Genomic DNA, 14,145 nt, shown 5'->3' with positions numbered 1-14,145 from the left:
TAAGTGGAGGGACAAACCCAATCTGTTCATCAAGCAGTGGAGACCTCATGGAGTGCTGACTCTGAGAATACAACTCTTTAGGCTTCCCATCTGTCTTTCAGAATAAATTTTTCTGATTCCATGACTTGGAACCCAGCACATTTAGAAATGTAAAAAGAATTGGCAATAGCTCAACAAAATGAGTGTAGGAAACTTGCTGTGTGCAAATATCCACATTATCAGCACCTCTGGATGTCAGAGAATCAGAATGGTTTGCACTGGAAAGAACTTTAAAGCCCACCCAGTGCCACCCCTGCCATGGGCAGGGACACCTCCCACCAGCCCAGGTGGCTCCAAGCCCTGTCCAACCTGGCCTTGGACACTCCCAGGGTTGGGGCAGCCACAGCTTCTCTGGGCACCTGTGCCAGGGCCTGCCCACCCTCCCAGCCAAGAATTCCTCCCCAATATTCCATCTCACCCTCCTCTCCTTCAGCTTAAAGCCATTCCCCCTTGTCCTGTCCCTCCATCCCTCATCCAGAGTCCGTCTCCAACTCTCTTGGAGCCCCTTTCTAATCTCACTGAGAAATCAGAGCTCAAGAATAAATTGTTAAAGGCACTGGCAGCAGGTTGGCAGCTGTGCCAGGGACTGAGCAGGGCCATGGGGTGACTTTGCTGCAGGTTCTGCCCTGAACTGTGGTCAGAGCTGCAGCTGCAGCCTCGGTTGGAAGGGCACAAGTGGGACCCAGCTGATAAATGCTGACAGATGAGCTGCAGAGCAGCTGTGGTGGCTGCCACCATAAAGGCCATCACAGAGCTGCTCATTTGGACTGGCCCATTAGCCAGGCAGCCTCAGCTCTGGGGGGCAGGAGGCTTGGAATGTATTTAGTGGCTTGAGTTACTGTCCTCATAAAATCTGCTCTTTTCCTTTTCATCTGGACCATAAACTTCTCCCAGGCACTCAGCAATAGGACAAGGGGGCACGATGGGCTCAAGCTCTGCCAGGGGAAATTGAAGGTGGAGACGAGAAAGAAATTCTTTGCAGAGAGAGTGCTCAGGGATTGGAATGGGCTGCCCAGAGAGGGGGTGGATTCCCCATCCCTGGAGGTTTTTCAGCTGAGCTTGGCCGTGGCACTGAGTGCCATGATCTGGTAAAGGGACTGGAGTTGGCCCAAGGGTTGGACTTGATGATCTCGGAGGTCTTTTCCAACCCAATCCATTCTGGGATTCTATGGATGTGGCACTGAGTGAGAATCCACCATGTCTTGATCCAGCCCTACTGTGATCACTCCGTGCCCTGGGCTGGTGATCTCAGTGGGGTTGGATCAAGGGTTGGACTTGATGATCTGGGAGGTCTTTTCCAACCCAATCCATTCTATGATTCTGTGATTCAATGGATGTGGCACTGAGTGAGAATCCACCACATCTTGATCCAACCCTACTGTGATCACCAGCCCAGGGCACGGAGTGGGTTTGGATCAAGGGTTGGACTTGATGATCTCAGAAGTCTTTTCCAACCCAATCCATTCTATGATTCTATATTCTGGGCCATGTTCACATCTAAATGGAAGAAAATATTCATGGCATAATCCATCCTGTGGCACTGAAAAGGGAGGAGCAGAGTTAATGGGAGGGATTTTTAGTGCTGATTAAATAAAGAAATGTGACTTCATTTCTTCCTGGTATTTCATTCCACAAATCTCAAGACCCACTTTGAGAACAAACCCCTCCCTCTGCAGAGCAGGTGACTGTGGTCCTGACTTTGCTCCCTCTGGTCATTGACTCCTGACCAAAGCACTCCCAGACCACATTCCCTGCTCTCTGATCCCATTTGTCTTAAATGGTGTCAGACTGAATGAGAACAGAAAATGTATCCCCGCTGCTCTTGTGAGCTCTGCTCTCTCTGTTAACTCTGGAGCCACTGGAGACTTTCCTGAAAGGTGTTCTTCATTTTCCCCATCCAGCATATTTATTAAATATGCCAGGAGTCTTTTCACACTGCTCTTGGAACAAGGTTTCTTTTCTCTGAATATAAAGTAATCTGTTCCTGGCAACCAGCAGATTTCTGCCAAGCCTTAAGAACTGAGCACAGACACGGGAATTGCGTCTTTACTCTCAGGATCTGCTTTTTGAAATCTCATTAAGTCAGGGCCTGTAAGCCTTTGGAAATGCTTTTCTTTCTTCTCTCTTCTTTATCCTTCCTTTTTTGTTCTGTGTGTTTAAATCGTTGTAAGTCTCTTTTGTTACCTTAGATCTGAAAGGTGCCATCAGAGCTTTTCCTCTTGGCAGTTCTGGCTGTTGTTTCATGGGGTGTGGAGGTTTTCCAGGATCAGCTCCTGAGGTGGATACAGCTCCATTATCCTGGATAAAGTACAGGCAAACTCCTTCCCTGTGATAAGCCAAGTATGGAACATCAGCTGATAAAACAGGGATGCAGCATTGGCAGAGCCCATGGGATTTTGGATAGACATCTGTTGCTGTTCCATCTTGGGAAGCTTCTGGAATAAACTTGATGGCTGTGGGTGCTGTTAATGCCAGGGCAGAGGCACAGGGAGCTTTTCCAGCTGCTTCAAAATTAGGAGTCCTGGAGGTTTTTCAACTGAGCTTGGCCATGGCACTGAGTGCCATGATCTGGTAAAGGGACTGGAGTTGGATCAAGGGCTGGACTTGATGATCTCGGAGGTCTTTTCCAACCCAATCCATTCTAGGATTCTGTGGATATGGCACTGAGTGAGAATCCACCACGTCTTGATCCAACCCTACTGTGATCACCAGCCCAGGGCACGGAGTTGGGAAAGAGCTCCCTGGTAACTCCCCACCCCTGTGGAAGCTTCTGCCCTGTGTAATATTCCCTTGATGTTTGGCCATCCCTGGTAAATCCTGTGGTACATTCACTTGATGTTTGGCCATCCCTGGTAAATTCTGTGTAACATTCACTTGGTGTTTGGGCCATCCCTGGTAACTCCCCACCCTTGTGGAAGCTTCTACCCTGTGTAATATTCCCTTGATGTTTGGCCATCCCTGGTAAATTCTGTGTAACATTCACTTGGTGTTTGGCCATCCCTGGTAAATCCTGTGGTGCATTCACTTGGTGTTTGGCCATCCCTGGTAAATTCTGTGTGATATTCCCTTGATGTTTGGCCATCCCTGGTAAATCCTGGGTAATATTCCCTTGATATTTGGCCATCCCTGGTAAATTCTATGTAACATTCACTTGATGTTTGGGCCATCCCTGGTAACTCCCCACCCCTGTGGAAGCTTCTACCCTGTGTAATATTCCCTTGATGTTTGGCCATCCCTGGTAAATTCTGTGTAATATTCCCTTGATGTTTGGCCATCCCTGATAAATCCTGGGGAACATTCACTTGATGTTTGGCCATCCCTGATAAATCCTGGGGAACATTCACTTGATGTTTGGCCATCCCTGATAAATCCTGGGGAACATTCACTTGATGTTTGGCCATCCCTGGTAACTCCCCACCCCTGTGGAAGCTTCTACCCTGTGTAATATTCCCTTGATGTTTGGCCATCCCTGATAAATCCTGTGGTACATTCACTTGATGTTTGGCCATCCCTGGTAAATCCTGTGTAATATTCCCTTGATGTTTGGCCATCCCTGGTAAATTCTGTGTAATATTCCCTTGATGTTTGGCCATCCCTGGTAAATCCTGGGGAACATTCACTTGATGTTTGGCCATCCCTGGTAACTCCCCACCCCTGTGGAAGCTTCTACCCTGTGTAATATTCCCTTGATGTTTGGCCATCCCAAGGATTTCTTTGCTTTAGCAGACCCAGGGATCAGCTGATGATGTTCCCTGTCCTTAAAAGCCCTTCTAAAGCCACAGCTGAGCTCAGAGTGTGTTTTCCTTGGCTGGAAGGGGGTTGGTTGTTTTCAGTGCAGTCACATTTTTATGTAGTTCCAGAAATGAAATGGGTTAAAAAGGCTCCCTTGGGAGCACCCAGGGGTTTAAGGAGGACTATAATTTTGGTGGTAAAACCAAGGAAACAGCAGGCACAGAGTTCTGAGGCCCCAGGATGGAGCCCTGGGGGCTCCTGCCCTGCTTGCTGCATCTCCTGCAGGGGCAGGGATTGGCTGATTTACCCAGAAATTACATTAAAACTCCACATTTTTGCAGCCTGCCTGTTTTGTGTGTCTGTGGAGAATGAGCTTCTTGCAGCTTTGAGAAGGTTCAGCCACGTTGGGCTTTGCAGTGTTACAAACTGGAAGTCTGTAAATGTTTAAAAATATCAATAAAATTGACCTTTAGCAGTGGAAATTACTGTCTGGTTTATTATTTTGCCTTAACCAAGGCTTGGTGTGGAGCTCAGTTAATTTGTTGTGGTTTTGTCAGCCCAGTGGGTCGTGGCCAGAAGCATTTTTTACTACTGGAAAATGTTTTTAGGGGTGTTTAGAGAGTGTGTTTGTAAGGAAATCAAGTTCCTTCACTCTGCAGGACTGGCACAGGCTGAGAGTGCAGGTGGCATTTAAAGGGCATTGATTTCAAAGTGTGGATATTCTAAATGTGGCATTTTCTGGAGACTCCAGGGTTGGTGACAGGCTTTGCAAGTGGGGTTGTTGTCTGTAAAATGACTATAAAATGACACTTGATGGAATTGCACCTCTGCTGTTTCCAATTTTACATCTGCTCTTGGAACATATATTGGGATTTTTCTGTGTTTGGGGGTTCTGAGCTCTCAGTGATTACAATTAATTGGTGAGAATTCCTCCCCCTCCATTCCCCAAAGCTGGATGAAGCTGAAGGATCAGCAGGAGCAAAAACTGTCCTCCAAAACTGCCAAGAAATATTAACCTTCTTTTCCTTGTGCTTTCAGGAGTGGCCACACTCTCCTTGCCTTCTGGTTCTCCAGGCAAGAAGGAAAATTAAATCGACAGCAAACGATTGAACTGGGCCATCACATCCTCAAAGCACACATTTTTAAGGTACCAAAATTCCCAATGAAGATTTAACACCAAGCTCCTCATCCCCAGTGCTCAGTCGTGTCTGGGTTGGTGTGAGAGTGGGATTGCCTGAAGCTGCTGGAGAAGGTGGCAGAGCTGGAAAAATCCTTGGAATGAAACCCTCCCTCAGACTGTAAATTCAGCACGAAGCCTCCTCCCTAAAATTGGTCTCTGCTCTGAGAGATTTTCTCCCCTGGGAGGTTTTTCTCCCCTGAGAGATTTTCTCCCCTGGGAGGTTTTTCTCCCCTGAGATATTTTCTCTCCTGGGAGGTTTTTCTCCCCTGGGGGGTTTTTCTCCCCTGAGAGCTTTTCTCCCCTGGGAGGTTTTTCTCCCCTGATTTTCTCCCCTGGGACGTTTTTCTCCCCTGAGAGATTTTCTCCCCTGGGAGGTTTTTCTCCCCTGAGAGATTTTCTCCCCTGGGAGGTTTTTCTCCCCTGATTTTCTCCCCTGATTTTCTCCCCTGGGAGGTTTTTCTCCCCTGAGAGGTTTTCTCTTCTGGGAGATTTTCTCCCCTGAGAGATTTTCTCCCCTGGGAGGTTTTTCTCTCCTGAGAGATTTTCTCCCCTGGGAGGTTTTTCTCCCCTGGGGGGTTTTTCTCCCCTGATTTTCTCTCCTGGGAGGTTTTTCTCCCCTGAGATATTTTCTCTCCTGGGACGTTTTTCTCCCCTGGGAGATTTTTCTCCCCTGAGAGATTTTCTCCCCTGGGAGGTTTTTCTCCCCTGATTTTCTCCCCTGGGAGGTTTTCTCTTCTGGGAGATTTTCCCCCCTGAGAGGTTTTCTCCCCTGGGAGGTTTTTCTCCCCTGGGGGGTTTTTCTCCCCTGATTTTCTCCCCTGAGAGCTTTTCTCCCCTGGGAGGTTTTCTCCCCTGATTTTCTCCCCTGAGAGATTTTCTGCCCTGGGAGGTTTTTCTCCCCTGGGAGATTTTCTCCCCTGAGAGGTTTTTCTCCCCTGATTTTCTCCCCTGAGAGGTTTTCTCTCCTGGGAGGTTTTTCTCCCCTGAGAGGTTTTCTCTCCTGGGAGGTTTTTCTCCCCTGGGAGGTTTTCTCCCCTCTGAGTTCTTGCAACAGCATCGAGAGAAAAAAGGAATCTTTTCAAAGGGATTTGGAAGGATCAGGAACAAAATTCAGGTTGTCAGGGGGAGATGTGGTGGTTGTTGAGCTTGGCTGGTTGCTCCATGTTGCACTGAAGTCCTGGGTGATTGAAAGGCAGACTTGGGTGTGAGCATCAATATGACCCATAAATTGAATGTCATTTTTCCTGAAGGTGGGAATAAGAGGGTGGATTTGTAAGGGCACAGAAATACTGAATTCCTGACAATTCTTGGAGCCTGGAAGTGCTTAAAACTGGTAAAAACAAAGCTGTATTTTCATGTGGTCTGTATAGGATTTTACAGACTGAAGAGCTTTGGCATTCCTGGAGCAAACAGCTGGTTTGGGCCTGGGGTTGGTCCTGCTGGGTTTGTTTATACCAGCCCAGGTGCCCCACCAGGTGTGGCAGCAAAGTCTCCTGGTTTGGGGAGGCAGTGGCAGTGCCCAGGTTGGCACTTCACCCTCAGGATTTCATTTCACACCTTGAGTCACATTCCCAAGGCCAAACTCAGCCCTGAGTTTGCTGCATTTACACCCAAATCTGGTTCCAGACCTTCTTCATCTGGTGGAAACCAAAGGCAGAGCTTCAGGCTCTGAGCAGAGGACAATCCCCACAAAGAGCACAAGCTGCCTGGAGGTTCCAGGTTTAACTGAGCAATATTTACAGCAGCAGAAAAAGCCAATTAGCACATGAGAAATGTCAGTCCAGCCTTCTGTTCCTCATCACTCCTTGGCTCCCAGCACTGCAGGAGGAGCAGGGACACAAAACCAGAACAGAATGTTGGTTGCAAGTCCCACAAAGTTTGGAAAGGGTTGGAATTCACTGGATTGCAAACTGTAACTGAGTCCTTTGCTTTTCCTTGAAGAGATTTATTTTTATTCCTTACTTTACCAAGTGTTTACTGAGGATTTGGGAGTGTTTACTGAGCTGCATTAGTTTTGAAGGAGAACATTAGGCTGGAATATTGCAGACCATACTTAAGACCTTGAGCATTCTTTAAAGCAAATATTTCCAAGAGTGCAGGCAGAGACTCTTTGCCTGTTGTTACCAGCTCTAGTTGTTTCTAAACAAGCATTTTTTTTTTCCATTCAGGCTTTTCTTTGTGGCTGTGGCATTGCCAGTGTGGCTGTGGGGTCTCTGCCAGACAGGGAGTGTGCCAGGTCATCAGTTCAGGGGGTTTGACTTCAAGTGCTCTCAGCAGCTCTGCAGACACAAAGAGCCTCATTTTGAAGTTATTTATGGGGGTCTGATGCCGTTATAATTCCATTTTATTGACCCATCAGGAGGCCAGGAGAAGATTAGGACAGGGCTGAAGCCTTTTAGCCCTCTCAGAGCTGGGTATAGAGACACATTTTGATAAAACAGTGCAGAAAATGTATTTATCCTTCCCAAACCCTTTCTAATTTGAATGCATTGGTGCCTTAGCAAGGTGGTGATGGAACATCTTGAATTTCCAGGTGTAATAAAAGTGATGCCCAACCATGAATGCTGACCCCTCCCCTCTTCACTCCCTGCCTGAGATCTGCTCGTTTTCTCTTTTAAACACAAACACCCTCAAACAGTTTGGAGGGGGGAGCAAAAAGAAAAAGTACAAATGTTTTAGTCTTTTAAATCAGTTCCCAGTCTTAACAGGAGCATGTGGAAAGCCAGTTGGAAAGCCTGGCATGGAATGAAAGGGCACAGAGGGAAATGTGCAGTGGTGCTACAAGGACACCCAAACTTCAGACTGACACATTTTGCAAATCAAAGAAGAGGCTTTTATGTCATTTTAAATGAGATAAAATGTTGATAACCCAGAAATGGGTGATGCTTTGAGCACCCTGGTGTAGGGGAAGGTGTCCCTGCTCATGGCAGGGGGTGCAGTGGGATGGTCTGTGAGGTCACTTCCCACCCAAACCATTCTGGGACTGCTTGAGGTGCAGTGGCCAAACAGCAGAGCAAGTGATAAGGGAAAAATTAAAGGTGTTGACAAGCTGAATATGAGACAGGACAAAAAAATCAGCCCTGTCTGAGCACTGGGGGGTTGGCAGAGTTACTCAGGTGGTCAGGCCCCAGTGCAGTGGGAACCACTGGTGGTGGTGGTTGGGTTTGATGTCATATCAAGCTGAAATTTGCTGTTGCTGAAGGATTCAACCTGCCCAGTTCTGCAAATTGGAATTGGAAGAGGGAGGGATGAGCTGGAAAATGAGAAACAGAACTTTTGTTGCAGCAACTAATGGTGTTGAATGTGTTTTTTCTTTAAAGGATTGATGTCACCTTTTCTGTGACATTGCACTAATATCTAAGTATAAATATTCCAAAGCAACAGTGAAGATTTTTATAGCATGTGTGATTTTCTTCACAGAGCTGCTCTGAAAATATCTACCCTTTCCCTTGGTCCTGCTGGTGACTCAAACACTTTATTTATGGGCTTGATAGTAGTATAACTATTTTTAAATTATTCTAACAGTTTATTATAAAATTGTTTGCCATTTCCCAATTACTCTGTGCTGAGTTCATGGAATTTAATCTCGACCTTTAGTGTCCTGTGTTGTGTCATTTCAAAAGCTGCATTTAACAATTCAAATTCCTGAGCTCTCTTCTCCCTCTCACCACAAGCAGAGATTTTTCTCAGTTTAGCTGCCTGAATTTTAAGGGAACAAGCACATGGGGCTGTTATTTATAAATAAGAGCTTGTCTAATCTGTTGTTTCTGTTGGTGATAAAACCCTTCCAAGTGCCAGCTCTGCTGATGGCTGTGCTGATGCTGCAGAGCATCCCCCAGGTTGGAATTAGAGGTCTGGGGCTGAGTCCAGCAGTGGGTTGGGATGATGATTCCTGGCCATCTTCCTTAGGGGAAGTTGGGCAGGTTTAAAGGTGAACCTGCAGAGAAACAAACTCAACACCAAAGAGATTAAAAGTCAGAGTTACAATTTAATAACAATATTACAAGAAATGCAATGGCCCAAAGAGAAATTGGGTTTAACCCCCAAGCCCAGCAGTCTAACCCAGCCCCCTGGGGCACAAACACAGGGGGGTTTGGTGGCCCCTGTGCTGAGCCCCACGTGGTTCCCCCGAGGCCAAAGGCAAAGGAAGGGACAAACCTGTTGGTGCAGATGATGGCACAGTCTGGGCCAGAGTGGTGGCTCCTCCTGGCCAGGGGCTGCTCCTCCTCTGCATCCAACCAGTGGTCCCAGAAGTCCCCAAAGGCCAAGATTGTCTCCCCTGAGGTTTGGGTGGGAGCCCCCAGTGCCTCCCCCAGGGCAGGGAGTTCCACACTGGGGGATCTGACTCTGGCACTCAGGGGGGATTTTGGACTCGTTGCTGGCCCCTGAGCAGAGCTGAGCCCTCAGGTGGGTGTGGAGGTGCCAAGGAGTCCCTGCAGGGCAGTTCTCCCAGCTCCTCTGCCAGGCTTCTTTCCCAGCCAGCTCCCAGCCTGAGGGCTCAGCTGTGCCCTGGGCAGCTGCTGCCAATGGGCCATTGGGAACAGTTGCTGGGCAATGGCCCAGAGGGTTTGGAATGCCCAGCTTTGGGCACACCCACACAGGGACAAACTGGGCCCTCCTGCTCAACTGGGACATGAGGCCAATCCCACTTTTTGCTGCTGCTTTTGGCCCCACCTCTCAGTCCCACAGCCTGGCACTGCCACGCTGGCAGTGACCTCCTGGCAGAATTCAGAACAGAATTCAGGATGTCTGTGCAGTTTCCATGGAAACAGCAGGTTTTCATGGAAGTTCAATCATTTTGGGTGTCCCCACATGCCACAGGGACCACAGGACACAGCCAGGCTCCTTCCTAGGCTTCCAGTCCCATCCCTCTGCTCTTCCACGCAGTGTTGGCTCCCATCTGTTGGCTACAGAGCAGTGATGGCTCTTTGTATGGGAGGGAGAAACCTGCTTAGCACTGCTGTGCTCTGCCCATCAGGGATGCTGGAAAATATTTCCTGGTTTGGAATCTCTCTGGGAAGTATCTGACTTTCTGTACATTCTGTATAACCTGAGCACGGGAAGGGTTGGAGATGAGATCAGGGAATTCCTCTCCAGGCTGTGGTTGAGGGTTCCTTGGTTTATCTTAACTCTGAACTGACAGTGTCTTCTGGTTCAACTGTGTGAATAATAAGGAAATTTGTGAATCAGTCCTGCCAAAACAACGTGCACTTTATTAAAAAAGCCAAAAAGCAGCAATCTGTGCTCCTTAGCACAGCATTTGGTGGGGGGGTTGAACGGATTCTGGTTGCTCACAGTTTCATCCTGCCTTTCCCAGGCCTTGGAAATGGCTCCACAGCCTTTACAAACCCTTTCCTCCAGGTTTATTAATGGATTGCACAGGTCAGATGTGGTAAATTGTTGAATTATTTTGTGTGTAGCTGCTCCTGTTCTGAAATCCTGTCCAGGAGGGTCTGCCTGGGGTAACTGAGCAGATTTGTGAGCTTGGCTCTAAGGCATCTTCTCTTTTTTAGGGGCTGAGTAAGAAAGTTGGGGTATCTTCCTCCATCCTCCAAGGGCTTTGGATCTCCTACAGTACTGAAGGTCTTTCCATGGCTTTGGCATCTCTGAGAAATCTCTACACCCCCAACATAAAGGTACTGGAGGAGGAGGGGCAGAGCTGGGGTGGCATGAGAAGCTCCAGTGATGGGCAGGAACCACTCACAGAGGATTCCCTGGAGCTCCCTGTCCATGGCAGTGTCCCAGCAGCTTCCTGGGTGCTTGTCCTGAGCTGAGGAGAGGCCACCAATCCAGTTGGGATGTTTTACCATCTGGGATGGTCCCTCAGTTGGACCAGGCACCTCCTTTTTATTGCAATGAGTGAGTTTGTGCCTGTGCAAAATGATTCTCTGGGGGTTTTCCTTGTCAGAGATGTGGGATGAGACAACTTTGGTTGGAATTTGATGTAAAGGGCTGTGGCTTAGACAGGCACAAACTCAAAGGTGACACCAAACCCAACAGCAAATGTTCATGTGCTACTTCAGGCACATTTTCTGCCTCGTAAGGATGAATGTGTTGACTTCAGTGACCCCATCCCTACAGCAGAAAGGATTTCAGACAGAGTTTGGAATTGTTCCTCACATGGAAGGCTGTCCCAGCTCCTCCCCACCCCTCTGTGTGTGTCCCCATGTCCCCTCCAGCATCAGGTGGAGCCTTTGCCACGGCTGCCAAGTGCAGAGGGAGCTGTGCAGGGATGACCACGGGCAGCCCTAGGGAGGATGCCACGGGAAGGGTGCTGGCCACAGTTGTCTCCAGCTGTTTCCATCCCCACCTTGGGCTGAGACTCTGTGTCTGCAGCTGGTGGAGGAACTTTGCTCCCAACCAAAGGGAGGCTGCACCACTCCAACACTGTAGGGCTGAGGGGGGTGAGTTAATGACAGTCAGAAGAGGATCAGGCACAGCAACATCAGAAGGCTTGAACAAAGAGCTTAGAACTTTATTTACAGCTTCACCTTTTCTCTGTACTCGTGTATCCAACATGCCATCACACCATTGGACAGTCAGTTCAGCTGAGCACACATGGAAACATTCTACTGGCCACAAGGTCCCCCACATTCTGCAGGTGGCTCCTGCTCCTCAAGGCTGCACTCCAAACTGCTTTCCCCCAAGGATACACTCTGAACTGCTCCATATAGAATCATTGAATGGATTGGGTTGGAAAAGACCTCTCAGATCACCAAGTCCAACCCTTGATCCAACCCCACTGTGATCACCAGCCCAGGGCACAGAGTGCCCTGGGCTGGTGATCACAGTGGGGTTGGATCAAGACATGGTGGATTCTCACTCAGTGTCACATCCATAGAATCACAGAATCATAGAATGGATTGAGTTGGAAAAGACCTTCGAGATCATCAAGTCCAACCCTTGGTCCAACTCCAGTCCCTTTACCAGATCATGGCACTCAGTGCCACGGCCAAGCTCAGCTGAAAAACCTCCAGGGATGGGGAATCCACCCCCTCTCTGGGCAGCCCATTCCAATGCCTGAGCACTCTCTCTGCAAAGAATTTCTTTCTCATCTCCACCTTCAATTTCCCCTGGCAGAGCTTGAGCCCATCGTGCCCCCTTGTCCTATTGCTGAGTGCCTGGGAGAAGAGACCAACCCCCACCTGGCCACAACTTCCCTTCAGGCAGTTCCAGACAGTGCTGAGGTCACCTCTGAGCCTCCTCTTCTCCAGGCTGAACACCCCCAGCCCCCTCAGCCTCTCCCCACAGCACTTGTGCTCCAGTCCCTTCTCCAGCCTTGTTCAATCTCTCCATCAATCCCCTCAGACATCAGGGCATCACAAACACTGTCACCCCCACAACCAACCACTCTGGGAAAGATTCAACTGCTCCATCTGCCTGGATTGGGACTCTCTGTTGGGCAAGGGGTTTTCCTCAGCATTTTATGTCCTTTGTTGTTTGCAGTTGGTTAAAACTTGATTGTAACAATGCCAAGGTCATGGGTTCAATCCCCTGTGTGGGCCATTGACTGAAGAGTTGGACTCGATGATCCTTGTGGGTCCTTCCAACTCAGAATAGTCTGGGATTCTATGAATGGGTTGGGAGGAACCTTAAAGCTCATCCAGTGCCACCCCCTGCCATGGACAGGGACACCTCAGTTGGTTAAAACTCGGTTGTAACAATGCCAAGGTCATGGGTTCAATCCCCTGTGTGGGCCATTGACTGAAGAGTTGGACTCGATGATCCTTGTGGGTCCTTCCAGCTCAGAATAGTCTGGGATTCTGATTCTTGGAGATGTGCAGAAGACCCTGGTTATTGTTCTGCTGCCACCCTGGCCATGACCTCGTGTCTCCCAAACCTCTCAGCCAGCCCCTCTCCCCTCCACAGGTCAGTCGGCTGCTGATCCTGGGCGGTGCCAACGTGAACTACCGCACGGAGGTGCTCAACAACGCGCCCATCCTGTGCGTGCAGTCCCACCTGGGCTACGCCGAGATGGTGGCCCTGCTGCTGGAGTTCGGTGCCAACGTGGACGCCGCCTCCGAGAGCGGCCTCACCCCCCTGGGCTACGCCGCGGCCGCCGGGTTCCTGAGCATCGTGGTGCTGCTGTGCAAGAGGAGGGCCAAGGTAAGGCCACCCAGAACCAAGAACAGGGCCAAGGTAAGGCCGCCTAGAACCAAGAACAGGGCCAAGGTAAGGCCACCACAGCGCTCTAGAACCTAGAGAAAGGCCAAGGTAAGGCCACCATGGCCCTCTAGAACCAAGAACAGGGCCAAGGTGAGGCCACCACAGTGCTCTAGACCTGAGAAAAGGGCCAAGGTAAGGCCACCAGAGCGCTCTAGACCTGAGAACAGGACCAAGGTAAGGCCACCACAGCGCTCTAGACCTGAGAAAAGGGCCAAGGTAAGGCCACCGCAGCGCTCTAGACCTGAGAACAGGACCAAGGTAAGGCCACCACGGCCCTCTAGAACCAAGAACATGGCCAAGGTGAGATCACCATGGTGCTCTAGAACTAAGAACCAAGAACATGGCCAAGGTGAGGCCACCACAGCCCTCTAGAACCGAGAACAGGGGCAAGGTAAGGCCACCACAGCTCTCTAGAACTGAGAACAGGGCCAAGGTAGAGCCACCAGGTCCCTCTAAAAGCTGATTTTAGCTGTTCCAAGGCCAAGGTAAAGACACCATGTTCCTCTGGAAGCCAATTTAGCTGTCCCAGGTTGGTGCCAGGCAGGGCAGGAGCTGCAGGAAGGACACAGGATGTCCTCCAGCAGATGAAACCTTTCAGGGTTGGCTTCAAAAATCCCATGTTGCCACCAAAGCTGAGGAATGAGAAGCACTGACAGTGTGTGGAGTTCAGGTCTGAGGCAGGACCTGCCTGGTGGGGCTGCACTGGTGACCTGAGGGAGGTCCTCGAGACATCTCTGAACCTCATGAGCTTGAAATGGCAACACTTTTCTCATGCCAAATGTTCTTTAAGTATCCCCTTGAGACACATTTTCCAAAAAACTTCCATCAGGCTTGTCCCAGAAAAATCCCCCTTTGTTTGGCTTTGTGGTGAGTGTTTGGAGTTCTAATTGTATATAATGAGTCAAGTTGAAATCCTTTGGTGAAGAGGAAAATTATGCTGATTTTTTGAAGTGGAGCCTGCTGGAAACAATTTGTGGTTTCTCTGTATGTTTAGTTTGAGTTCAGAAGGCAAAATGTGGGTTTGTGTA

The 14,145-nt window shown here is 49.1% G+C and overlaps 1 protein-coding gene across 6 annotated transcripts in view; it reads left to right on the top strand.

Annotated features, from left to right (window-relative positions):
* The window catches only part of TANC2 (tetratricopeptide repeat, ankyrin repeat and coiled-coil containing 2), a 216,432-nt gene that overhangs the window by 170,715 nt on the left and 31,572 nt on the right, over positions 1–14,145 (top strand). For all 6 annotated transcript variants that reach the window (XR_011699673.1, XM_071577333.1, XM_071577335.1 and 3 more), the window contains 3 exons: positions 4,810–4,918; positions 10,465–10,587; positions 12,821–13,057. Coding sequence is in view for 5 of the 6 variants with exons in the window: in XM_071577333.1 (XP_071433434.1) it covers positions 4,810–4,918; positions 10,465–10,587; positions 12,821–13,057 (469 nt within the window). In the remaining variant the exon portion in view is untranslated. The remainder of the gene's footprint in view (positions 1–4,809; positions 4,919–10,464; positions 10,588–12,820; positions 13,058–14,145) is intronic.

The sequence above is a fragment of the Pithys albifrons genome, chromosome 25 (genome assembly GCF_047495875.1).
Source record: "Pithys albifrons albifrons isolate INPA30051 chromosome 25, PitAlb_v1, whole genome shotgun sequence".
NCBI classification, from domain to species: domain Eukaryota; kingdom Metazoa; phylum Chordata; class Aves; order Passeriformes; family Thamnophilidae; genus Pithys; species Pithys albifrons.
The sequence above is the reverse complement of the archived record's forward strand: the minus strand, read 5'-3'. Positions and strand labels throughout refer to the sequence as shown.